This window comes from Epinephelus fuscoguttatus, linkage group LG12 (assembly GCF_011397635.1).
Source record: "Epinephelus fuscoguttatus linkage group LG12, E.fuscoguttatus.final_Chr_v1".
Taxonomy (NCBI): domain Eukaryota; kingdom Metazoa; phylum Chordata; class Actinopteri; order Perciformes; family Serranidae; genus Epinephelus; species Epinephelus fuscoguttatus.
This window is the reverse complement of record NC_064763.1, coordinates 11,565,603-11,593,169: the sequence shown is the minus strand read 5'-3', so window position 1 is coordinate 11,593,169 and position 27,567 is coordinate 11,565,603. Positions and strand designations below refer to the sequence as shown.

Sequence of the window (27,567 nt, the reverse complement as noted above, 5' to 3'; positions counted from 1 at the left end):
AGCGGTGGTGGCAGCATCAGGGGGACAAGAACGAAAGTTAAGGCGGCGGAAGTCCAAGAAGGGCGTGCAGAGGAGTGGTGGAAGGGTCCAACAAACATCGATTTTCACCTGACTTCTGGCGTCATACACCATCAAAAAAGCTGTCCTTTCACATCGGCATTAAATTCAACCACTGACTTTCACTTGGGAGGCCGGTGTTCACTTCCTGTAAGATTATAAAGCCCAACCCTGTTCTTTTGTCCTAAACCTGATCAACATATTCTCACTGTGACCTCATCACATGTCCAGGTTTGTTCATGGACTTTCCACGTCCACATATGACGACGAAGGTAGTTCGTTGGGTTGTTATGGATAGCAGGAAAAATGTGTCTTTACAGATAGGCTGCAGCCTGTTATCCAAGATTAAATTAGGGGTGTTGCTGTCCACCATTTTGAGAATAACCAGTTGTTGTAACGTACAATATGTACGGTATCCACCTTATTTTTCACGGAAACACGGAGGCAAAACAGAACACAGCCAGCTTCCGTTTTTTTGTGCGACACTTCCGTTCCAGCACTCTTGCCACTGTGTAAATGGGAATCGCCTTGTTGTTTACCTTGTTGAGTTTAGCTCTATATACATATATATCACATTTTTCACGTCACTGTATCACCGTTTAGACTAATCTTGTAAAGTTTATAAACACAATGATTGAAGATTAGATGAGCTAACCATTAGCTGTTAGCCGTTGGCCGTTAACGGTGTCAACTCAATAAACGGTCCGTAAAAAAAATATTTTTTCCAGCGGATGTCTTAGTTACAACATGACTGAGCTAACTGGAGTAGTTTCATGTCGTATCTGACAACGGGAGGCTTTTAACAGATGATGAACTGATGTTAGCTTTGCTGCTAGTGTTAGCTGTCCCTACCAGCTGCAGCCACTGATGCTTTCTAGACATCGTGATTTCCCAAAACTGAATAAATATATCACACATAGCAACACAAAACTGCTTTGCTAGCTCAATCATGTTGTAACGGCTGGATGGTTGGTGCGTACATGCTGTTTCGGGTGCTATCAGAGCTGATCCGCGCATCACTATGGCTTAATAATCAACTCAGTCTATTAAAACAACCTGTCCTGTGTTAGGAGTGTATGTTGCTGACAGAAAGAAAGAAAGAAAGAAAGAAAGAAAAAGAAAAAAAAAGATAGAAAAGCAGCGTACACCTCACATATATATTTCTCACAGTTGTGCACACGTTTGGCTGGCATGCAGAAGCACCGTCTGTGTGTCAAGGGTGCGAGCCACAGCTTCAGCTGCTCAGGTAGAGAGGCTGTGTAGCCCAGTGTGTTTTTTCGCTGATTTGGTTCTGCAGGTTCTCTGCTGGTACACTGGAGACGAGGATCAAGCACTGAGTCTCACTCGGGATAGATTGTGCATTTTGGGTTCATAGTTTATGATTGACGTGCGATTTATTCGCGTTTAGAGGGAATAAATTTCCTTTATAACAGAAACGTGGGCACAGTTATCTATATAAAATACACAGACTAACTAACTGACTGACTAACATAAACAACTGAAAATTGAAAAAAAAAATTAGCTTGCACCGTTAGCTCTGGTAAGGGAAAGCATGAGGGAAAGCGGCTGACCGGAAGTCACGCACAAAAAAACGGAAGTTGATCACTATTTACTTCCGCGTTTGAAAATAAGGTAGATACAGTATATCTTACTATAATGACGAAAACTCTGTCTGTCTGTGGGTGTCTGTGTGTCTGTTCCACGTTTTTCTCCTCACTGACTTGGTCAATCCATGTGAAATTTGGTAGAGGGTCATGGAAGGATGCGAATGAAGCAATATTACATCAATTGGCCAAAGGGGGGCGCTATAGCAACCGATTGAAATTGCAAACTTTGAATGGGCATCTCATGCCCCGTATGTCGTAGAGACATGAAACTTTGCACAGAGATGCCTCTCCTCATCAGGAACAAATTTGCCCCAACAGCCCATAACTTCCAGTTATATAGATTTTCCGCCATTTTGAATTTTTTAAACACTTAAAATCGATCTCTTCCTAGGAAGTTTGACCGATCTGCATGAAACTCGGTGAACATAATCTGGGGACCAATATCTAAAGTTCCCTCTTGGCAAAGGTTGGAAAACTTACTAAAACTGAGCTTCTACAAGGCAATGACTTTAACTATCTGCCTTTCAATGTGATACCTCAACTACTAATGTACAGTTTTAGCCCACTATCTATCCCACTATTGGCAATGGTACTACTGTACTTTCAATAAAGCAATCGTACTATCAAATTCACAAAAACTCTGTCTGAATACATTGCTCTTCTTAATGGGTTCAGTTGACTATTTAATCTGCAATTTCCTGTGACCTGTATCCCGAACACACACCATGTGAAACTGTACGTGGGCAGCTGTGCACTCAATGGGTATGGACTAGTATACATTATATTTTTGACATACTAGAGATTTTGCTTTTGCACACTGCATATTATATGCTATATTTTGTCCAAATACATACTTACTGCTAGTATAGGCGGTGTCTTGTTAACCGATTAATGGTGAAGATCTACCAATAGTTTAGTTTCCCGGTATGATGATCATTACAGCCTGAAGGAGGTGCTAACGTGGCCATAGACAGAATCAGAAAACATGCTGCTCCCACACAGAGAAACCAGGACGCTGTGGTTGTTTTCACAAGGTTTTAATGAAACAGCTGAGGGACAAACAAGTCAAATCTGACACATTGACATTGAATTGAAAACGTCCCAAACAGAAGGCACAAAATGGAGCCTGAATACTGGAAGACTTTGAGACTTCATCTGTAACAAACAAAATGGAGCTACAATCATGAAACCTGGGATATTTTTTTTAGCTTAGCTGAAGACAGAACAAGGAAGGTTTTAGCCATTAACATGCATAGTTTGAATGTGGAATGTACTTTAACTAAATGCTGTAGACATACAGCATTTATCCAAAATCATGTACTGATGTACATTTAAATCTAAAACCTCCGATCGGAAATGTTTTAGACTTTTTATTGAAAGGTTTATTGTCTCATATGGAGCGCGGAATGTAAACATTTATTTACAATTTTCTGATGTATTTTAAATATTTAGCTCATTTTTTTCATTTCATTTCATTTCATTTTCAATTCATGTTACATGTTAATACATGTTAATACATGTTGGATGTAAATTTTGAATATTAAACCTAAATGTTAACTGTTAGATCAAAATAAAATATTTAACATCAAATGTTCAAATGTTGAATGTAAATATTGGCTCTAACTTTTGAATGTTAAATCTAAATGTTAAATGTTAGTGTTGAATCTAAATTTTAAAAATTAAATCTAAATGTTAAATGCTGACTGTTAAATCTAAATGTTGAATATTAAATCTAAACATTGAATGTTAAAAGTTAACTGTTAAATCTAAATGTTACATTTAAATTCAAATTTGAAATCTAAATGTTAAATGTTTGAAAAAATTATATCTTAATCTCTGTAAAATGTAAATGTTGCATCTTAATATCTAATGTTAATCTAAATTTTGAATATTAAATGCTAACTTTGTAAATCTAAATATTACAACTAAATCTAAATGTTAAATATTAAATTTAAATGTTAAATCTGAATATTACATAGAAATCTCAATATTACATTTAAATGTTCAGTGTTATATGTTAATATAGAATCAAATGTTGACTGTTAAATCTAAATCTAATTGTTGTATCTAAATTTAAATGGTAAATTAAAATCTTTCAGACAAAAAATTTAGATCAAACATTTCGATTTAGATTCAACATTTACATTTAACACTTTTTCCACAGTCTCCAACCTTTCAAACTCAAAGAACAGAGAGCTGACACAGTGATGAAACTGTAGTTTGTAAATGGTCAAAATAAGCAAATGAAGCAACGTGTGCAAAAATCTGACATTTGTCATTTGTTAAAACAGAAAAAAAAACTTGACACGAACAACACAAACATATCAACGCTCCTGCTAATGTAACATTTGAAGTGAACATTCATCTGAATTCTGCCTGTCGGGTTTCTCTCTGGTTTAGTTCTGTGCTCCGGTTTATCTGGTCAGGACGTTTAATGTCTGGTCATGTAGTATCCGGCTGGGTCAGAGAGCAGACACTGGTTCTGTTGGCTGGAGGTGCGGTTCTTGGCGTCGATGAGGAGCAGAGGAGACTGGGAGTAATGGCCGATGATGTCACTCACTGAGGGGAAAGACTGCACACATATAAACACATGATTATACAGGAGTTTATTGGACTGCAAATTTAAGTGAAAGGGAAAACCCTCAGATTTTTCCTTAAAATACAAACTTAATTAAGTTATTACAGAACAGATTTGGCTCTCAGTACATAACTGTACTTCTTCTGTTACTACATGTTTACCTCCTGGACTTTGAGTCCGGTTCCCAGCAGGAACTTCTGGTTCTGCTGTCTGATCTGGATGTTGTAGACTTTGTCCTGGTAGTAGACCATCAGGGTGAAGGGCTGATTGGCCAGCTGCCGGGTGCTGTCCCTCACCAGATACGCCCCGTCCTCCACAGAGACACAGAATAATACATAAGGGATGGACGTCTAAAGCCCAGTCACACAAGAAAATGTTGGCACTTTACATTTTTGCAGACCACGAATACGTTGCCTTCATTTGTTTCATTCATGTCATATCAGCGTTCCTAAAGTGATGCAGTATATGAGCTGAATTGGTCGAGAGCGATCAATAACAAGACCAGCCGGGATTGTACCACAAAAAACTGTTTTTTGTATTGTATAACAAAATGTGTTTTTTCAGCCAAGGCATTGCTGCGTTTTCAGCTGAGATAGTGCCACAGAAAAACTGTTTTTTTTACAGAGACTTAGCTGCATTTCCAGCTGGGATACTGCCAAGTAAATGAGTTTTTACTAAAAATTCACTGCGTTTCCAGCCAGGATTGTGCCACAAAAAATGTTTTTTCTAACTGTATTTTGTATTGTATTACAAAACGGGGTTTTTTTTGTTGAGACTTCACTGCATTTCCAGCTGGGATACTGCCATGAAATTGGTTGTCTTTTAATGAGAATTTGCTGTGTTTGTTTTTTCTACAGAGACATTGCTGCATTTCAAGCCAAGATTGTGCCACAGAAAAATGGTTGTGATGTTACGGACGTATCACTGCATTTCCAGCCAGCATACTCACACAAAACTCAGTTATTTTAAGCCAAAACATGATGTTTTCCTCACCATCACCAAGTGGTTTTTGTGCCAAAACCTAACGTAAAGTTTCAACATATCCGCTACATAATAATGTCCAAAAAAAAAAAGTCCAAAAGGGTTGATATGGTTAAGCTGACCGAGATTACTATCATGGACACTAATGACTGTAAATTTAACTTTTATTTTCTATGATTAATACATATAAAAAAAAAAAATAAGAGGGGGTAAGGGGGCGGCACGGTGGTGTGGTGGTTAGCACTGTCGCCTCACAGCAAGAAGGCTGCCGGCTCGATCCTGGGTGTGGGAGCCCCTCCGCGCGGAGCCTGCATGCTCTCCCCATGTCAGCGTGGGCTCTCTCTGGGCACTCCGGCTTGCTCCCACAGTCCAAAGACATGCAGATTGGGGACTAGGTTAATTGATAACTCTAAATTGTCCATAGGTGTGAATGTGAGCATGAATGGTTGTTTGTCTCTATGCGTCAGCCCTGCAATAGTCTGGCGACCTGTCCAGGGTGTACCCTGCCTCTCGCCCAATGTCAGCTGGGATAGGCTCCAGCCCCCCCGCGACCCCCAAGAGGATGAAGCGGTTAGAAGATGAATGAATGAATGAATGAATGAATGAAGAGGGGGTAGGACCAGAAAAGTTTTTAACTTCTCCTTACCCCTTCTGAACATGAGCGATATTATTTTAGTTGCTCATTTGTTGCTTTTATGCTGCTGAGGATCCCTTTTGTTTTTGTTTTTATTGCTTGTAAGTTGAATTTTGTCTTTGTATTATTTCAACATGTTTAATAAATTGACTAAAAATAAACAAATAAATGAATATGTATAAATGTAATGTTTCTGTGGTTTGCAGAAATGTACAATACCAATATTTTTTCTGGTGATTGGGTTGACATCCTAAAAAAACTGGTGTAAAAATACTACTAAGCATTTAAGCTACATAAATACATTTTTGTGAAACTTCTGCTTTACTTCTTCCATTTCATGCCATTTTATTCTATATTCAGATACATGTTTTAAATACTTTTTATACTTTTTAAATACTTTTTACTGCACTACATTTATTTAACAGCTAACTGTATATCGTACAGAGAGTATGAGGCTTTGGACTTAAAAATTATAGCTGCTTCACACTGAACCACACCACAGTTTGTAGCTGAAATTCAATTAACCTTCACCAAATACAATATTAAAATATAAACAGTTTACACCTTAATGCAGGAATGCTAATAACCACATAATATATACAGTATTATAATAAACATGAACATTTTACTTTTACTGAAGTAAATGGTTAAAAGCTTATCTTGGTGTAAACAGGTAGTCAAATTAAATATATCCAAATTTATTGCATGCTAAGTAATTTAAAAAGTACCTTTAAAATAACACAGACTTTTGTTTAACTGCCTGTTTTGTGTTACCTTGTGGACTTGTTTCAGACATCCTTCTGCCTGACCTCTGGTCACTTTACCCACATACCAGCGCGGGTCCAGGTCCTGAACACACACGTATATATTAGATTTAGATCAGAAAAAGACAACAGCACCATCTGCTGTTCATTTTGAAGAACATCCACAGAAACAGTTTCAACACTTAACCCTCTTTATAATAATGATAATTACAAAGTTTATTTTTATGACACTGATTAAAACCACAGATCACAAAGTGCTTTACAAGGACTAAAGGAAACGAAGAAAAACACAACATACACACATTTCAATTGCACACATAAACACACACGTGGACAAAGTTGAGGCCTATGATACAAAATGTGCATGACACTGATTTCTCTTTAATCTTACAACTTTAACAGCAAACAGGTAACCTCAGACTGTGTGCAGGATTACAAGGACACAGCATTTCAGAGTCACTGTCTGGGGCCATGAAGTGTTTTATAGGTTACAATTAAAAATGTCAGAATTGACTCTTAATTATGACACTAAGAAGTAAGTAATATGATCTCTTTTCTTGTTTTTTTCTAAGTAGTACAGCTGTCTCCGAGTCATTCTCTGATTTATGCCACTTAGCAGACAATTACAGTAATCTAAAGTTGAGGAAATGAAGGTGTGTGCAATGGATTTAGTGTTGGTGAAGCTCAGAAGTTGATAAGAGACTTCCTGTATTGCTTTCTTTGTGGGGACCAACAATTTTCACCATCGTAGCGAGGACCTTTTTGCATTGTGTGGACTGGTCCCCATTTGGCCAAGACACCAGAAGAAAATGTTGGCATTGAACGTTTCTGCAAACCACAGATACATTACATTCATACCTATGCTTTTTTTTCCAACTGTGCCATCACAGCATTTCCTGCCAGGATAGTGCCACAAAAAATGATTGTTTTCTATCGAAACATTGCTATGTTTCCAGCCAGGATAATGCTATGAAAAGCCATTGTTCTTTACCATGAAATCCCCACATTTTCTGCCGGGATTGAACACAAAAAGTGGTTGGTTTTTACCAGGACATTGCTGCATTTCCTGCCAGGATAGTGCCACAAAAAGAGGGTGTTTATTTACTGTGACATCGCTGCATTTCCCGCTGGGTAGTACCAAAAAAAGTGGGGGTTTTTTTTGTTTTTTTTTGCCAGGATAGTGCCATAGAAAGTGCTTGTTTTTTACTGGGACATTGCCGCGTTTCCTCTCGGGATAGTGCCATGAATAGAAGTTGTTTTTTAACAAGACATTGCTGTGTTTCCTGCTGGGATTGTGCCACCAAAATCGGGTATTTTAAGCCCAAACAGGATCTTTTGACCATAAGCAAGTGGTTTTGTGCCCAAACTTAACCACAGCATTGCTGAAATGTAACGTGTCCAAATATCCACTACAAATGAACATAAAAGTTATTGTATCCATGGTTTGCAAAAACGTACAATGCTGACATTTATTCTGGTGATTTGGTTGCCCCATTACATCAAAGAGATGTCTGAAGGTTAAGACTTGGTTAGAATCAGAGTTGGAGTCAGGGTTTTTAGGATCCTCACATGTACAAACAGACAAATGTGTGTGTATGAGTGTGCTCTGTTACCTGTTTCGGTGCTGTTGTGGGTAGAGAAGGACGAAACGACGGTCTGTCTGATCCTATAAAACTGCCTCTCTGTTCAGCAATCGCTGCACACACACACACACACACACACACACACACACACACACATTCAATACTGTAACTACAATAGTAAGACAGCACCCTCTACTGTTTTTAAAAAGACATCACAAGACTGTTTGGAACCCAAAGCAAAAATCCCGTTTCCCACATCCACCGGGTCATAACTGCGAGTTATGTGTATGGTGGTAATTATATCTTAACAGTCACCTAAAATAAATAAATAAATAAAAGACAGAACTGTACATTGACATCAAAGCAGTGTTGTTTGGTTTTATTATATTGACTCAGACACTGAAAAATAAGTAACATTTGACACTAATGCAAAATGCAAAACACACATCTGATGTGATGTTAATCCCATGTGAATGGGGCTTTACACTCAGCAGGAAACAGAAAAAGTACATTCCCCAAAAACCTCAAACTGTTCCTTTAATGTCTGTGTCATTGTGTTCTTACCAGATTGCAGTTTGTGAGGCAGAGAACCTGCAGAGGGAATGCTGGGAGGCAAACTGCACAAAAACAAACAAAATAAAACATATTATTCATCATATCTGCCTGATTCATTTTACTTAAGGTCACCACCTGTGGGTGCCACTAAGCCCTTGTTTTTCTACATCTTGGGTTCTGTCACCATGAGGACAGTGACAATGGGTCAATATCAGTAAGTTGTCATTAAATTCAAACAAAACCAAATTCCAAATATTTCCAAATATTTTATTTATACCCTTAAAAAAATCAATAATTTTTAGTTTATGAAAATACATTTTGGGGAGTTGTAATAGACCATAAACAATGTGGGAAACCACGTATAAATGATGCCAAAAATGTCAAGCTCCATTGCAACAATGCACAAAACAAAAGAACCTTAAGTACTTATATATATTGCATCACCCTTACATAGTTCCATACATTACCTACTGTGAGGAGGTTCGAGGAAATAGATACAAAACAATTGCAAATTTTCATGCTAAGGAAGAGAGCTTTAAGAATCATTTAAAAAGCTGCTTGTCAAAAATCAACCAACAAATTATTTATAAACTCAAATGCTTTCAAATTTAGAGATTTGGTGGAATCAAAATAAAAAATAAGATGCGTCGAGACAAGGTAGCTGAATACAGCTTCCTCACATACAATGTACAAGTTGAAAAACAGTTTAAAAATGTTTATTTATTTACATATTTTCGTAATTGTTTTTTAAACCAAACTGGGCCGACAGTAGAACCCTGTGGTACTCCAGCACTGACAGGATGCTTTCAAAAATTAGTATTTCACCATTACTTTTTTCATACCTGTCTGCTTGCCGTGAGGGGAGCCCGTGGGGTCCAGGACGGGGTGGCAGACTTTTATTGTGGAGGGGGAAGGTGTTGTGTTTCAGTGCTGGAAGAGAGATGACAGGTTTAAAGAATCAATCTAATATTTTGTGATATGCTTTGGGAAAAGCAGAAAAAAGAAATCTCACCTTCATCATGTGTTTGCTGTAGAGAGAGAAGAAATCAGAGAAAGGGGTCACAGTTTGTTCTCGACAAATTCAACATCAGAATAAATGTCTCTCAGAGCAGAAACTTACCTCCCTCCTTGGATCAAACCTGTAAAACCAAACCACACACAAAAATCTGATTATTATCAAATAGCTTGCACAAACTAATCATTTTACAGCTGTTTTATCGTGAAAAATTGAACTAAAAATTTTAATAAGATGACAACAGTGGAGATAAATGTGATGACTTCGAATACAAACACTTGATCAATTTGATTTGAGATGATTTGATGAATGGATGATGTGTGAGCTGACCTGCTGGCAGGAGGTCTGGCTGCGGAGTTGCTCCTGCTGACAGAAGTGGAGGACGGAGGAAGAACAGGAGGTTTGGACCAGCTGGGAGGATCCGGAGTGTCCGTCTGAGGCCTAAACGCACAAAAAAAATGACAGGTTAAGTTCATATGTTTTTATGTCTATCTCAATATAACACTCTAGAGTTCATCTAATCTCCTCTGTGGCCGAGCTCTTGATGATGTGCTGCTGACTATGTTTAATATATCAAAACTGAAGAGGAGCGGAGTGCATATAAATAGATACTATGAATTTCCATGGTCATTACATAGGAAATGAGAAACCTGGAAATGGTTGGGAATTTACTGAATGTTTCAGAAAAGTTCTGAATATAAATTGTTTTGGCTGTTGTTTAAAATATGTACATGATAATCCCAAAACATGTCAATGTAACACAGAATACGTTCTTGCATTATTACTACAGTGGGACATCTTAAGCAATAAAAATTTGGATTTAGTTGTTTATTTAAGAGACTGGTATTATTTTTGCTTTTGTATATTTACCATTGCTCTTTAATGAGGCAAGAGTATTTCTCATTCAATTACTCCGTCAATCAATGGATTCATCGGTATAATATTCAATTACTAAATTAATAGTTCCAGCCATAATCCAGACACACATCAAATTGCACTGACATCTACAGGATCACTGGTTTACTCTCACCCAAAAGAGGCACAGAGTTGATGACTTGCTATTGTTGGCATATGCAGCTAGTTAGCAGCAGGAATGTCTAACGAGCAAGTGAAGTTAGCAAACACTGGCTTATCTACAAATGCCTGGGAAGTGTGTGTTTAATAATGTATGGCTGCACAGTAAAAAAGCCTATACACTTTAGACTACTTAAATAAAGTCTTGGAAATGGTGTAAACATATATATATATATATAAATATATATATATATATATATATATATATATATATATTATTTTTTTGGAAAGATTAAAACATTTATTTGTAAAATGTGCAGGAGTCCTATATGTAAAGTGTAAATAGTGAAGGACCCAGGACAGAGCCTTGTAGTACCCCCTTTGTTTATCCTAAATGAGTATGATGAACAGCATTTACCTCCAAGGCTGCGTCCCCCCCTGTAAGAAACACATAACATTAACACAATAAAAACTAAAAGTCAAACTATTGTTTTTAAAAAAAATACAATGTTTCAGTGTCTGTCATATGTCCTCCTTTTGGTCCCTTTTTGTTTTCAGTTTTCTTTGTCACTCATGTGGTCAGTTTGCAGATCAGTTTTAAAATATTTACATGGATCCACCTGAAAACTGCCAGAGTATGTACGGTCATGAAAAACCTATAAAGGTCATGGATTATGAAAATAGTTGTTTCACAAGTCCTGGAAAAATTTTAAAAGATAATAAACACAGAAAGTTTTGTCATGGAAATTTGCTTCAAAAGTACTTGTATAACAGAATACACTAGCTGCAACTGCAGTGCTTCCCTCTCATCCACCATCAAACAAGAGACCATTTCAGGTGCTGTGCCCAGACACAAAGCTCAAACTGCAGAGGTACCATGGGCGCTATAGGTGGCTAACTCTCACTCACATTATTCCCACAAGCCATATGAAAGCATGTGCAGCTTTATCAGGTCATGGTTTCACCAACAGCCTGATAGCTCCCAGGTTTGCATGCATTTTTTTATTTACAGTATATGTACTTTTGGACTGGCTCCATATTTTAAGTGACTGATTGATAAATTTTGACATGGATTTTTAGGGCCTGAGCACTGAACAGTGTGAGGAGGACCCTGTTGAAACTGAAGGAATTATTTTTCTCTCACATAAATCATATTTCCAGGGGGCTAAAGATGCTTGAAAACTCACACATAACAGAACTGCTGAAAATTTTCATATTTTACAAATCCCATGCTTGGGTTTAAAAAAAATATGGTTCAGTAGCACCCCCTATAAAACTTCAATGAGGTAGCCTCCATGGTATGTTTAATCCACAAAATTAAAGCCTCTGGAAACCTAAATCCACAATTGCCTTCTAACTATGTAATTTAGGGTCTTATGTACATAATATTAAACATGTAAAACACTTAGAAATCTGTTTCCATCCAAATTCGAAATATCTGTCTTTTAAGTTTTTGTACATTCTTGAAATTGGGTTTGATTTGGCCGTGGTTATCTCTCAGATTTATTACGCAATAAATTCCAAACCAATCATAAATCATCAGTCAGTTGTCTCATCCCGCCCCCCAGTGGCAGCGCAACAAAACCTTTCTGCTCCAGCTAAATCGAGAGAGACGGCCGGCCGGCACCAGTCTCTCCCGCTTTGACGGTCGGTGTGTGTGTCAGAGTAAAGACATATTTAATCTATTAAGACTGGAAAATGAATGAAAAAAGCTATTATCAGAAAAATGGAGCAGATTTATGTTTTCAATGAAAACGTATCTCAATGAAGAAAGGCAAAGTGCTAGCCTCCCGTTGTCATTCATCTCAGCTAACGGCCGGGCTCAACCGGGCACGTCTGCAGCGCGAGCCCCGTAGCAGCTCGCCCCCTGTTAATCAATTACAGCGGCTCCACCGGCAACGGGAGCGGCGCGACAACTCTATTTTACGCGGCTCTTCTATTGTTTATTCATGACACTGTGTCCGTGGCGGACATTTGAAAGCGAGTAGATAACAAACAGTACAGTAAACTTGTAGATAACTCAAATATATGTAATAACTTAGGTGGAAAATGCTTTAACATTTCATGCAGCCTACATGCAGCCTCTCGGCTCAGCAAACGGTAAACAACCCCGCTGGTTTCTCTACGTGTCGCTTCCGTACGCAGTCAGTGGAGCCCAAATGAATACGCCGCGACACTACGCTGTACGTTTGCAGCTGGTGGAGCCTGGCCGTCACATTGCATGTAAAAGTTATGCTAACTATTCTGCGAAGTAACATTAATATGAATCACAAAACATTTTGCAACTTACCATTCAGTGACCACCTGAAAAGAATCATTTTAGCTTCTGCTTCGTCCTCTGAATCATCAGAGGGCTCAAACATGTACGCCTGGATTAAATTTGTGGCAGTCATTGCTGAGCCAGGGAGATGTCAATCAAAATGAGGGAGCTGTCAATCAGAGCGTTATCTGCCACGCCCACAACACAGCCACAGCAAAATGAGCTGTTTTTAAACCAGGTTTTCTACTAGTTATTAATGGTTATTTTCACTCAGACTTTTGTGGATGATTAATGAGACACTCGACTTTGATATAATATATGCATTTTTACTATTTCAAGCTGTGTCTCCAAAGGTTTTAAGAGGCACATGTGACCTCCCCAAGACATAAAATAGCCTCTTGGAGCCATATCCTAGACCCAACAGAAAGTCGGCCATTTTGAATTTACTGTGCAATTTTTGTGCATTTTTGGCCATTTACAGAGGTCATACTTTAACGAACTCTTCCTAGAGAGTTAATCTGATTGTATATTATAATAAAAAATATATAAAAAAAATAAATAAATAAAAAATATTTTGTGATAGTTATAGTGCTACCTGTAGTAAAGATTCCTATTTCCTTTATTTTGACACTTCCTTTACTTTGCTTCCTTTCCTCCCCTTTCCTCAGCACTGATTGGTTACTTTGACTCTTTGTTCACTCCTCATTAATCTGATGGAGTTCATCGGCTCAGCACTGTTTAAACCCTTGCACCCTTTCACTCCTTTCTTCGGCCCAATTCCAATCCGGCCCCTAAAGACTCAAGCCCTGAACCCTCACTGACTTAACTGACGTCAGCTGTAAGTGATTGAGTGTGAGAGTCTGAAAGGGCTCCGGATGCTACAGATAGGAATGGGACAGCACTTATCCCCCTCTCTACAAAATGTTGTTAACATTGGCAGCTCTGGGCGTGATCATTTATTGGTTATTGTCAGCATATATTCCACACACAAAGAATATATATCTATATATATCTATAGATAGATAGATAGATAAATATATATATGTATATATATATATATATATATATATATATATATATATATTCTTTGTGTGTGGAATATAACCACTGGTATTCCTCTGACCTTGTGTGTTTATGTACCATCTTAAATCCTTGTTAATGTAATGTTTCATTGTTTATCTATCTGTTTTTTCGCTCTCCTTCCATAACGTTACCGTTTGCATATCTGCTGACCGTGTTTTCGTTTTTTTTTATAACACTTCCGGTGTTCCGAGGGCAACCCCTGTATTTGACGTCACAACGCTATGAACTGTGGGTAATTTCCTTACCGTAAGTCCGCATCGTTGCTGACCTACAGTAAGGGGGCATAAAGGGCTCACTTACTGACTCACTGACTTGACGATGTGACAATGGGACAGCCCTCACACACTCACACACTTCACATGAACGCGCCTCTAAGTCAGTGAGTCTGTAAGGGATCGGATTGGAATTGGGCCTTCATCATCACATGGCGCGGCAGTGCTGGTAAGCAGAGTTTCTTTCTCTTTAGTTTAATATGATTAGTTTAACTGAGAGCATTATTTATCCTCACACCACCTACTGGCAACAGGAAATTACATGTTTTATACTTTGATGTGCTCAGAGTAAATTTTACACATAGACGTTTCAGAGAACACATAATGGTCATGAAAGTCTGCCTCAAAGTTGTGGTGGAAATTTATGGGTCAAAATGTGTGAACCCTGAACTGTGGAGTGTTGTTGTATTAAGATAATTTAAAAAGCAGGACTCACCCTTTCCACTGTGTTGCGATTAGTTCCTGTGAAGAAAAGTAAACACCATCACGATTAAAATATCAGATTAAATTCATAGTCATTATCGATCGATCACAATTAATTTAATACAATCTTTTTTTGTTACATTATCTTTGTGTGTTTTTTCAGGGAAGCCGGCTGCAAAGAAAATCAATTATGAAGCTGGTAAAACAAAGCACAGTAAAATAAAGATGACAATAATAAAACTTGTTGAGTTGGATATTTAATTTTAAACTTTGTTTTTCCTCTTTTTGCATGTTGTTGCAACGAGCTACCATTATTTGTGCATCAAAATGAAACAATGACTCTGAAATTCAGCTGTCAGCGGGTCCCTGAATGCACCAAAAGTGTAAGTTACAAAGGTTTTTTTGAATATATATACGTATATTTGGTGAGCCTATGATGTCAGTGTTAACAGTGATGTTTTTCCTTTCTGCAGATTATTTTTCTTACAAATTGGAGTAAAACCAAAGAAATCAATGGTGGTGTCATCCTTTAAAAGAGGAACATGTTGGGTTCAGGATTACCTCTGACAGGGGACGGGTTGGATCCTGAACTTCTGCCTGGTTTGTTTTCACGAAAGATCTGCGGCGGCCCTGGAGGAACTGAACACAACAGAATCAAAGTATACCGAAAGATCTGTGAGCACTTCCTGTTTGCAGTCAAGGCTATTCAAGAGAAGGCTGAGACACAGGGTCAAACATGGGGGGATTGCACATGTACAGTGTAACTTGAGCTGCGATGCTAGAGGGTGACAGCAGGGGCGCTAGATAAAAAGGGCAGGATCCGCTCAGGCGATCAAGGAGTGCGTTTGGTGCGGTCTGCTTGGACTTTTGGACAGCAGCTGCCTGAAGTTGTCGGAAATGCATCTCTGTCATTCTCACCCACAACACAGGCAACCAGTAACAGTCCAATAATAAGCTGTGAAAATGACATGCATGCACATCCCCCTTATTCCGCAGTCTCACGCCATCTACTGAGCCTTTGAGGAAGTGCAGACCAGATTTTACTGCGCATGTGCAATCCCCCCCCCATGTTTGACCCCGTGTCTCAGACTTCTCTTGAATAGCCTTGTTTGCAGTGTAGCCGTGGATGTACAGACAGCTATCACTGGGTCACTGTGACACTGAAGAAAACTTTTTTCTCAGGTGAGTTCTGCATCCTCCTTTTTCTCTGATTTCTAAGCTGATTTATGGACTTTTATTCTGGATGGACATTGGAGATAAATGAAGGATATTAACATGTCTCATGTCTGTGTGTTCACATTTATTGAGCTATGACGACAAGACATAGGGAGATTTAAACGATACTCACATTTTCTCCCCCCGCAGTGTGGAGAGTGGTCTCTTCTAGAGGACAGTGACTCTCCCGGCTGCGCACACACACACACACACACACACACACACAGGTTTAGTTAACAAAACTGATATCACCAATTCAAATATGTTTGAAATTATTACTTGAGTGTTAAATGAGACTCACCATGCGGGGAGAGGGTGCAGAAAGGGTGGAGGCTGGGGGGCGGGGACACACAGCAGGGGGCGGGCCTCGGGATGACACATGGTTATCTACACACACACACAACAAAAGTTTGCTGTTTTATTAATGTGTTATGGTTATCTCATCGTAACTCTTAAAGAAAGTGGAAATAACATTTCATTTTTTTAAATAACCTCTGAGAAAAATAGTTTTAACAAGTTTCTTACAATTAAGTATTAGAGATATTATTAGAATTAAGTCATAATATTTCAAGTAAAGGAAGTCATGATATTATGAAAATAAGGATGTAATTTGTGAAAATAAGGTCATAATCTAAGTTTTAATGTCAAGAGATTAAAGTCATGATTTAATGAGTATCAAGTCATATTATTTCAAGAAAAAAGTCGGTGTAATGATATTGAAGTCATAATTTCATGAAAATAAAGTCAATATTTCAAGAAAAAAATTATTTACAAAAATTATTTACAACATTTTATCTTGTAATATTTTGACTTAATTTTGGTTCTAATCACAGTCCTTAGTCTGTTGTACTTTCAAGTGCTCATGAACGAATTATTGTCTTTTGTTCAAGTATGAAGAATCTGTTAAACCTGAAAGATAAAAAATATATGTTGTTTCTATCTCAGTGTCCTAATGTGACTGCAGCTAAAAGTTTAGAGGAGCTGCTCAACATGACTGTAGATTAAAGATTAATGTTGCAGAAAATAACATAAAATATCACATTTCTTGACTTTAAAAGTCGACAAACAACTGAAAAGTATTCTGTATGGAAAACGTGTTTGTCTGTTTTCTGTTATCTACCGATATAATCACTGTCTCCAATGGGCAGGGTGGGGCACAGCTTGAGGGCCAGGTCCTCTGGAGGCTCGGTGGGTGGAGGCTCATAATCATTGGCACAGTCCTGGTCATCGTTTGGGGACTCGTAATCTCCTCCGCTGCCCTCCTCATCACCACTGTACGGACTCTCGTAGTCATCATCAAATTCTTCATCATCCTGATGGAGTGAAGGACAGGCAGAGAAATGCAACTGAATTAAAATCTGGTACCAAAAGGAACAACACCTCTAATACACCCTTTTACTGTTAGTAAACAGTATGATAAAAAAGGATAAGCGGTTATAGTCTCGCCACCAGACAATCAGAGATCTCCGCCTTCCGATAGTCTGGGAACACTCCTTTCTAAAGTGTGTTTAACACACCGATGAAAACGGCCACCAACAAAGCAATGCCTCTTGCATTTTTGAAAAGGACACGCCCTCCCGGAAATGTGCGCTCCCCCTTTTCTCATCCGCAAGGAAACAAACACACAGAGAGCTTGAAAATGGATGCCAAGAGATTTAACTCTGTTTTATCAAACGCGTGCTCAGTCCACAACATTGTGGAAATGAAGGACTTACAGCTACTTGAGCCATTTTGTACCGCTACACGTGTTTCTAGTCGGACTGTGTTTATGAGCACAAGAGTTCAGTGAGCCACCGAAGGACCGCCCTGCGGATTTACTATTGGTTCTGCAACGTAGGGAGTTTTTTTAAACTCTGAAATTGTATCTGCTCATCTAAACACAAAATCAGGGAGAAAGTCATCAGTCTTTAGTTAAGCAAAGTGTCTAAAGACTGACTTGTGAGTCTAAAGCGGTTATGGAAAAGAATGAATGGATAACTAACAAGTTGGCTTGTTTTTGACAATGGAGGATGATGATATCAGAGCACACGTGGGCCGTTTGTAAATTCAGAGCACTGTCAGAATGTTCTGTTTGGTTATCCAGAGAACATCAGAGCACCAAGCGGAGTAAATGTGTGATTAAATTAACCATTCGTCTTTTCATATAGAAATATAACGCGTGTGGGCGGGGCATTAGCACAAACTGCGAGCAGCAGCAGCGACCCACCGTCTGACACCAGAACACCTTGAGGACAAAAACGCAAGGTTCGACAGGGATGGAGCACTTGCCGCAACAAGCAACATGCCGTCTACTGTCATTTTGACTTAACCAGTGGACTTCACTACAAGCTGATTGGCTGTTGAAACAGGTGATGTCCTTTAAAACCAGCCGCCGGCCATTTGACCAGCTGAGTTGCAGGTGACACCATCAGCCAGTTTGAGTTGAGCTCAGACTAGTCAGTTCACACTGCTGCTACTTTTGAGACTTGAAAGTCTCTTTAGCTTTTGTAACCACGGACCTTATTTATCAAACCAAAACCCACTTACTTCAAAATGAGGGAACAGGAAGTGCTAACATGCTAACTCATTTCCAGGTTTTAAGACTCATTCCTGTACCACTCTATATTTAAGCAGTTTCTGGTGCACCTATATATATATTCAGGGAGTAGTAAATAACAGTATCGTCTGCATACAATGTGATTCTACATTGTGTCAACTTAGTCTCAGATTGAGCTCATTTCTGCATTCCTGAGGCACTCTATTACAGCTGCTGTGGAAATTTTATACCACTGAAATAAAATATTGAAACAAAAACTGATACCATTAGACAACTTATTCCATTGAAATGTTTGTAGCTTGTGAATAAAAATTATTTGATTACTTTCCTAATTTAAAAAACAAGATGAAGAACCATCAGACTTACAAACTCGTCTTCACCCCAGCCCTGAACATCAGCAGCCACATCTGCAGAAGAGAAAGCAGCATACAGCTGAATATACTAATATCTTCACATTCATATACATTTCAACTTAAATTAAACTTTATTGATCCCCAGAGGAGAATTTCAGGACAGAAATAACTACAGATACATAAAAAGCAACAACAACTGAGTAATAAAAAAACAAATAATCAGACATTTATAAAAAAAAAAAAAAAAGAGTATAACATTGAAAATAAACAAAATACCAGTACTCAGCATGAGAAATAGATTGATATATCAATGAAAGTAAAGTTCCTACCTGGTTCATGATATTTGGGCGTTGGTCTGTGACGGGAAGAAAGAGAATTATATTACTGTTATTATTATTAAATTGGCAAAAGTTCACCTAATACTTACAAGTATTTTATTTTAAACCCTTTACTTGTGTTCCTATAATATGTAAGTCTTGACATAAATGGTACAGTTTAGTAACTACTTAAAGGGATGGCTCTAATTTTTGTATTGGGGTTGTATGGGGTATTTATCAGTTGTCAGTATATTACATACAGTACATGTCAGTCTGCACACCTCCAGTTTAGAGAAGCAGGCTGAAGACACCTAAAAAAGTCCCACCTAAAAAAATTAATATCAGCTTAAGAGTACGTTATATAACGAGTATTTTCAGTCCTTTATATTGTCATCAGACTGCCTGTTTCAATTGAGAAGCCATAAATGACTTCAGTTCCCCATCTATGCTCTCATCAAAGCCACCAGACTCCACTGACAAAAACAGCAATTTTAGCTTGCTGCACAATCGATCGGCAACAGCGAGGATTTTGATTAGGCAGCAAGTAAGATTGAAGTTATTGAAAATAGGGAATAAAATGTTGAACGACTATATTTTTCCGTACAGAGTTGTATCAATGCTAATAGTTTAGTTTGCATCCTAAATGCCTATGTGAACTGTAACGTTGCTAGCCGGTGGTGCAGCCAGTCAGACAGCTAGCACTAGCCACTGTAGCTAGCTATTAGCTAATAGGTCTTATAATGTTTGCTGAGGCAGAGATAAGGTGCTGTTATGTTGTCATAACAGTTGCCTTTAGCTAGTAATAAATCTGTTTTCGTATTTAACATTAGAAATAACTGTTGCAAACTCCTAGGTAAGGTTTTAGCAATGACTAGGTTCACTCGCCCACTGAATTGCGTCTGGTAGACGTCTGGTTTGTTTATGCAATTCAATTGATGTCTGTGACTGCAGATTAACTAGTCCAGCGTAATTATGTTCATATTACATAGGCTACACAGAATAGGCTGTAGGCTACACGGAAAAGAGTGTTTCTGTCTGCAAGTAGATTGATATTGTCAATCATTTCCCTTTTATGATAGGTGGTGAGTGGAGGGTAAAAAATGGATAAAAATTGATACAACTCTGTACGGAAAAATATAGTCGTTGACATTTTTTTGCCAAAGTAGCAGAAAGGAAACATCAGGAGAGGCAGCGGTCTGGGGGTGAGATTAGAGTCTGACTCATATATGAGTCTGACTATATCATCTGTAGGCCAAATGCATCATTTCAGGAAGCTGATTAAAGAAACAGTCATCAAGATCATCTGAGCAGTAGCTCAAAACAGTATGCACGCAACTTAGTGCTGAAATTCTTTTTACTTTTGTCCATGACGATGACAAGCTAAAAACAGATATTGATAATAAAAACTGAGATGAAATCTATGTTTCATTTTTGTTGATGAGATGTGACTAAAACGTTCTTGACTATCGGACATTGAAAGCAGAAAGCGGTCGTGCTTGTAATTATCTTCAGATGCAGCATGAGTGACAAGTCTGGTAAACCCCAGAAAATAGTCTGCACCGGGATGGTTTAGTAGCCAGCAGAAACAGTCAGAGAGGAGCAATGTCAGCTGTTGGTGCAAGTTGTGAGCTGTAATTCAGCAGTAAATAATCAGCCGTGTGTGTCTGACTGTGGATTTTGGAGCAGCTGAATGGATGCACTCATCCATGTAAAAACAAGATGGCAGCCATCTCTGCCAAGTCAGTCTGCAGCCAATCCCGACAGAAAAGTGGACAAGGTCCAAAACCTGATAACATTTTTTAGTTGAAAAATGTACTATCTGAGGACATTTATTATAGTCTTGTTTGAGGACACTGGGACTTAAAGGCGCTGTATGTAAGAACGTGGCCAAAATGGTTACTGCACTCAAATTCAAAAAACTGCCGCGAGTCGTGTCCGCCCCCCCTCCCCTACAGATTCGAGGTTGCTGGACAGAGACACGCTGGAGACTGATTTGTTTGCCCACGGGCGGCTGCTATGGCAGGGCTGTGTCACCGCGTCCTTGATCTTCGGTTTTCCAGCGGACCATTCGAGCAAGTCCAGCTTCTCTGCTGCTAACGCTGCTGCCGGGATACAGCTGAGGAGCCGGCTGCTAATGCTATGTACTGGGACACTGCTAATGCTGCTTGCCGTGCTGCTGTAGCTCAGTCGTAACTGTAACTGATGCTGAGACTCTACTGACTGCGTGACTGGTAGACAGCGGTGGGTGGCGCAACAGGCCAAAACACAAATTCAAAACATAAACATGATTTGCAGACCGTAAAATATTTTTTTTAAATGTGAATATTCTGGCCGTACTATTGTTGTCGGTGAGATCAGTATATTATATGAACATTATTCCTTAGTCTCTGTGACATATTAGGAGGATTTTACGACTATTTGCTTTAGATTTCTTACATATAGCTCCTTTAATTATCATTTACAATGTTTAATTTTTTTATACTTATCAGCTCCTGCTGATCCCAAATAGCTAAGAGAAATTAAAAAAAAAAAAAATGCATACCAAACTTAAGATCAGGTCTCAGGAGAATATTACAGCTATTTTTTTTACAGCTGGAAACGACATTAAAGTGAAGCAGTGAAAATATTCTTAATATTATAACTGAAACTGATATTCATGTTTTTAGGTGAGACTTTTTTTCAGGTTTCTAAAACACATTTTGTCGCTGACCCCTCCACAGCAGCAGGTTGTTAAGCTTCCATGTCAGACTCCGGCTGCTTCTCCAAACTGAGGACGTGCTGACCAGCATTTACTGTATGTAATAAACTGTCTCCTGATAAATACACCATACAACCCCTCTTTAAAAAACTGAACTATCCCTTTGAATTACTACAGTCTATAAATTCATACTAGATTTACATTTTATTCTTTCCTTCTGTTCTAATTTAAATATTTGAATATTTCTGTCTACATGCTGTGTGTGTTTTTAGTGCGGAGGCTGCAGCTGTATTCAACGTGTGACAAAAAAGCTAAACCTTCAACTGAATGTATTCTGCAACAAATATTTTCTCTTTACATGTTTTACATGTTATTTCAAAGACTAAATAACGAAGTACACCGAAACACAAAGATCAGTATTCTGTATCTAAGAGAAAGAGAAAAAAAAATTATTAACATGTTCTTACTTTTTACCAAACAGGCCTCTCTTCTCCTCCTTCTTGCTGATTTCAGTGCTGATCTTAGAGATCATCCTGAGGAGACACAGACACATAAAATTTATCCAAACTGTTCTTCATCAGTAATGATGTGATGAGCTGCTCCAGCCACTTTTCACTTTTGGATTTATCACAGTTAAGTCAAACACTCTGCTGTTTATTCCTGTCTGTATTCTGAAGGTTTTTAGAGAGAAGTTTTAACTAAAGACTGATTTATAAAACATTTATTCCTTAAAAAACATTGAGAAAATGTTTTTTTGTTTGTTTGTTTGTTTGTTTGTTTGTTTGTTTGTTTTTTTGTAGCTGTTGACAGTATTTTCTAAAAAACAGATCCAAATCCACTGTGCAAAAACATTTGACAAAGTAAAACAAGTATTTTGAACCTGGTTATATCCACTGTTCAGATTTCTGTTCTGGAAATTCTGCCAAATCAGCGCATATTTAATAAGATAACGCTTCATTTGCATATTCAAACATAAAATTTAAGAAAACTTGTGATGTAAAAAAGAATTGTCTAAATGTAAAAAATGAACTGAGGAAGTTAAGTGGTGATATCTATCCAGCTTATTCCTGAGGGCACTACTATAGTTTAAATGTTCTAAACATCATAAGACGTCAGAAATGTTCTTGCTTACAGGACATTTTGTAATGCATATTTGACTCATTCAGACACTATATTTTTACATGTTAACACTATCCCCATCATTGCCAAGATTTTCTGTCATTTATGACAGAACGCTTCCCTGCCATTAGCAAGGTATTCTAGCAATCCGTGTTTTTTTACTGTTATAAGGTAGGGGGCGCTGTTAAACATCTTGTGACATAGAAGAGCGCTGCTGTGTCCAAAAACAAACAAAGAGGAAGATCCTGTGGAAACCAGAAGATGATGTTTACAGAAATGTAGTTGCTTGTAAACCCTCCCAAAATGACAGCGTCAACGGAAAAGTTTACGGTTGTATCAAGCGGTGGAGATGTTGATGGACTCAGACTCTGACACTGCCTGTTTTGATCAACATTCTGAATCTGATTTGGACGAAGAAGCAAATGAGTTTGGTGGGACAAAACGGGATCTCCATGATGGTGACAGTGACACATGGACAAGACAACCGCAGAGGAGACAAAGACAACAGAACACTGAATGTGACGTGTTCCACTATACCTCAAAGAGAATGTTAGTTTCATTAGTATTATTATTATATTACTGTTACTATTAATATTATCATCAATATTATTATTACTACTATTATTATTGTTGTTTTTATTAGTATTGTTATCGGAATAATAATAATTACTTTTATTGTTATTTATACAGTTCAAATTGACATGAGGAATTTTATGAAAATGCACAAATTCAAGTGTTTATAAAAAAGTAATGGAATAAAACAGAATGAAATGTTTTTGTGTATAAAAACAGAGGGTCCTTTTTTTAGTTTAATGTATATACTGATTACATATTCAAAGAACAAATTATTCTGTGGGTCATGAAAGATCAGTGAATATGATCAAAAATGTTGGCGGTGGCTGGCAAGTTAAAAATGATGAAATATTAATAATAAATATGTATAATAAATAAAGATATACCTATATATAATAAAAATATATAATACTACAATAAATACGTTTATTTGTGTGTTTATGGATTGAAACTTTGCTGTGGTTTCTTCTGGTGTTTTAATTAAGAATTAGGTCAGTGTTTGATATATCAGTCCCATCTCCACAGACCGACGTCCACAGCTCCACGCAGACACCTGTGGGAGTGTTTCGGTAACAGTGACTCAGCAGCTGCTGTACTCACGGAGCATGAAGTTTGGGGAATTTCTGGAGGTCGTTCTCACTCAGGTTCTACAAAACAAAAGAAGACAGTGTGAGGATATGAGGACATTGTGAGGACGTTGAGGTCAACAGGACAAAACAGGACTTTTATCCTTATGAGGACATCTTTCTCTTTATCTCCTTCTCCTCTTTCCTTCCTTTTATACCATCTCCTTGCTCCCTCCTTTCCTTTCTTACATCCTTCTGTCCTTCTCTATCTGCTCCTTCCCTTATATCTTTCTCCTCCTTCTCCTTACCTCCTCCTCCACCTCTTCCATTCCTTTTCTACCATCTCCTTACTTCATCCTTTCTTCCCCTACAGCCTTCTGTCCTTCTCCACCTCCTCCTTTCCTTATAACCTTCTCCACTTTCTTTTAAACTTTCTCCTCCACTTCTTGTCCCTATTTGACAATCCCTTTACCTTCTTCGTTTATTCCCTACATACTTCCTACGTCCTTCTCCATCTCCTTTCATTTTAACCTTTTCAACCTCTTCTTTACCTCCTCCTTGATATCTTTTCTACCATCTCCTTACCTCCTCATGACCTTCCCTACATCCTTCTGTCCTTCCTTACCTCCTCCTTTCCTTTTAACCTTCTCCACCTTGTCTTTACCTCTTCCACCACCTCTTTCCTTCCTTCTCTACCATCACCTTACCTCCTATTTTCCTTCCCTACATCGTTCTGTCCTCCTCTGACATATTCTTTCCCTCCTCACCCCCTCTTTCCTTCTTCCTTCCCTCCTCCTCTATGTCCTCCTCCCATCTTCTCTCACCCTCCCTTTTCAGCATCTCCTTACCTCCTCCTTCCTCTCAAACTCTTGACTCCTCCACCCCCTCCTTTACCTCCTCTTGTCTTTCCATGCCTCCATCTTATCATCTCCTCTCAGCTGACGGGACAATTTCACTAAAGGTTTGTAAATTCAAATGAACTCACCACAAATCTGGAGCCGCTGATGGAGTGCTTCAGTACCACCTTATCACAGCCAGATAGATTCATCTGCAAACACACATCACAGACATCAGTGACGTAGTTCGCACAGTGTCAGTGCAGGTGGAGGTAGCCGGAGCTGAACCCACAACCTCAGTGACATCATCTAAACAAGTCCTCCAACCCCAATGAGCACAGAGGGCGTTTGTCTCTACGCTCTGATACAACCCACAGGAGTGTTTCCTCAGGTTAGCACCAGCACAGTTTAGGAGAAGAATCATGTTTGCTGCAGAAACTTAAGTCAGTAACCGAAGTTTGATTTCCTCATGTGTGTCCTGATGATGCTGGATGACAAACATCAAAACTGTCCAATCAGTGAGTTACCTGTCAGTCGGCAGAGCTTCATGTTTACTCCTCTTGGTTCGTTTGTCAGTGTGAACAGAAACTGAGAAAGCTGTGAGAAAACTGCTCTTGATTGGTCAGAATTTCCATGTGTGAAAAATCCAGGAAGTAAACCAAACGTTGAAGAAGAGTACACTTGCAAGATAAATGTGACACTTTGTAATGTCACAATGGAGGGATAACTACACAGGTTGATTTTAGCGCTGCTCATCGTGGACTATATTGCTGTCATTGTTCATTTGAGTCAAACCATACAGTTTGAAAACGAGGCGCGGCTCCAACTAGAAAACAATGTTTTGATGCATTGGATGTGCTGAATGTGCATATTAAGGCAGTACAGGAGGAGGTGCACATTAATAATCCTCCAGGACTGTAACATGCTCATGTTTAACCCAAACAATGTGTCATGTGACTGCAGTTGGTTCAGATCCAGGTCGGAACACGTTCTCACCACAAACCAACCGCACCAGAGTTCGTTTGTAACCAGACTAAGACCACCTCTTCAAGAAGATCTTGGTCAAGCTCAGTCTCACTCCAAAGTCGTTGAAATCTGGCACTTGGGCAGTGACTTGCAGTGTCAGAAACCAATGAAAAAGGTGTCCTTTAATGTCAGCATGATACGTGGCTGGTTGTCGTTATAGTTTAATGGCGCCTGGCAGCATCAGGTGGAAATTCAGCGGGACAAAGACATAAGTTAAGGCGGTAAAAGTCCAACTGGGGCAGGCAGGAGGGGTGATGGATAGGTCCAACAAGCATTGACTTTCATTTGAGAGAGCGATGTTTGCGTCCTGTAAGATTATAAAGCCAAACCCTGTTCTTTTTGTCCTAAACCTAACCATGTGCTTTTGTTGCTGAAGGAAAAAAATGTCAATTTGCAGTGTTGTACCGATGTAGTGCTTTTATTTTGAAAGAGACTGTATGTAAATGTTAAATTTCCTGTGAAAACAGAAGTGTATTTTGAAAACAGACAATGCATGTAACAGGCTGAAGTTGACACAGCGTCCTAGAACGTCAACAACCAACACACCCAGGGTACCTTGGAAGTCATATGTGGACGTGGAAAGTCCACAACCAAATATCAGTATATGACAAGGTCAGAGTGAGAGTGTGTTGGCGGTGCGCCTTCTTGCAATCTGCATTGCTTTCTGTGTGATCAAGGCCATGGTCTGTATCAACATGATATTCTTGTGTCTGTTAACTGGGTATAAACCAGTTTATACTGGAAGGTGACACAACTAATAAGCTACGATAGTTTCCTTCATTTTGGATTTTCTGTCCACTCAGAGGTCAGCTCTGTCAGGACGGCTTGTTGCTGGTCAACGGTGTGAGTTTGTGAGTCAGAGTTGGATTTGATGCACAGACTCACACAGATGAATCAGCTGACTGCAGTGAATGCATCAAAATAAACTGATTTAAACACAAACTGTAATTTTACTGCAAGTTTGAAACAATGTCTGTGCACAGGAATATAAAGAGAGCATGGTCAGAGGTCTCACCCTCTTCAGGTAGTCTGCCAGCTGCTGTGGGCTCCACCCCGTCACCTCCGCCCTGGACGGCACTCGATCAGAGCTCATCCTGTGTCCTCAACGTAAAGTCAAACCAAAGACCGTTAACGAGAGGAGACCATCTGAGTGGATCACCTAAAGACAAGTCTTTTATTTCCCAGTCCTGCTGCTCTTCTTCAGTCAGAGGTTTACAGGCCTCACTCCCTTCTCTGCCGCTCTTTCCTGCGAAACGCAAAACCAAACTTTTCTCGATGATTCTCAGAAAATCAAATAACTGCCACAAAGTTTTACTTCCTCAAAAAAATTGACCTGCCGCTTTCTGTGTCTGCAAGGGTCTTTCCACGAGCAGAAACCAGAGAGAAGAAAGCAGAAAGCAGGCGGACATGTCACTGAGGAACCAAAATGGCTTCCTTCTTTCTCTCTCTCTCTCTCTCTCTCGCTCCCACTCTTTCTGTGTCTACGTCTCTCTATCTCTTTG

The 27,567-nt window shown here is 38.8% G+C and overlaps 1 protein-coding gene across 1 annotated transcript; it reads right to left on the bottom strand.

The window, feature by feature from the left end:
• Positions 1–2,687: 2,687 nt before the first annotated feature.
• On the bottom strand, positions 2,688–27,567 carry lcp2a (lymphocyte cytosolic protein 2a). Its single transcript, XM_049591856.1, has 21 exons — positions 27,081–27,567; positions 25,189–25,251; positions 24,238–24,284; positions 22,413–22,478; positions 19,260–19,285; positions 18,944–18,984; positions 17,162–17,354; positions 16,343–16,428; positions 16,175–16,232; positions 15,388–15,465; positions 14,840–14,865; positions 11,207–11,226; positions 10,105–10,215; positions 9,880–9,898; positions 9,772–9,787; positions 9,602–9,689; positions 8,769–8,821; positions 8,235–8,317; positions 6,632–6,706; positions 4,404–4,553; positions 2,688–4,236 (listed from the first exon to the last, which is right to left on the bottom strand). Exons 1-21 carry the CDS (start codon positions 27,156–27,158, stop codon positions 4,096–4,098), a joined length of 1,518 nt encoding a protein of 505 aa, XP_049447813.1. The 5' UTR covers positions 27,159–27,567; the 3' UTR covers positions 2,688–4,095.

Bases quoted from the DNA above. Each gene is read 5' to 3' on its own strand.
- lcp2a (XM_049591856.1), bottom strand. From the start codon at position 27,158: ATGAGCTCTGATCGAGTGCCGTCCAGGGCGGAGGTGACGGGGTGGAGC. The intron at 15,466-16,174 runs GTGAGTATCGTT...TGTTGTGTTCAG, and splicing joins ACACTGCGGGGGGAGAAAAT to TTCCTCCAGGGCCGCCGCAG. The intron at 10,216-11,206 runs GTAAATGCTGTT...TTGTGCGTTTAG, and splicing joins GGGGGGACGCAGCCTTGGAG to GCCTCAGACGGACACTCCGG.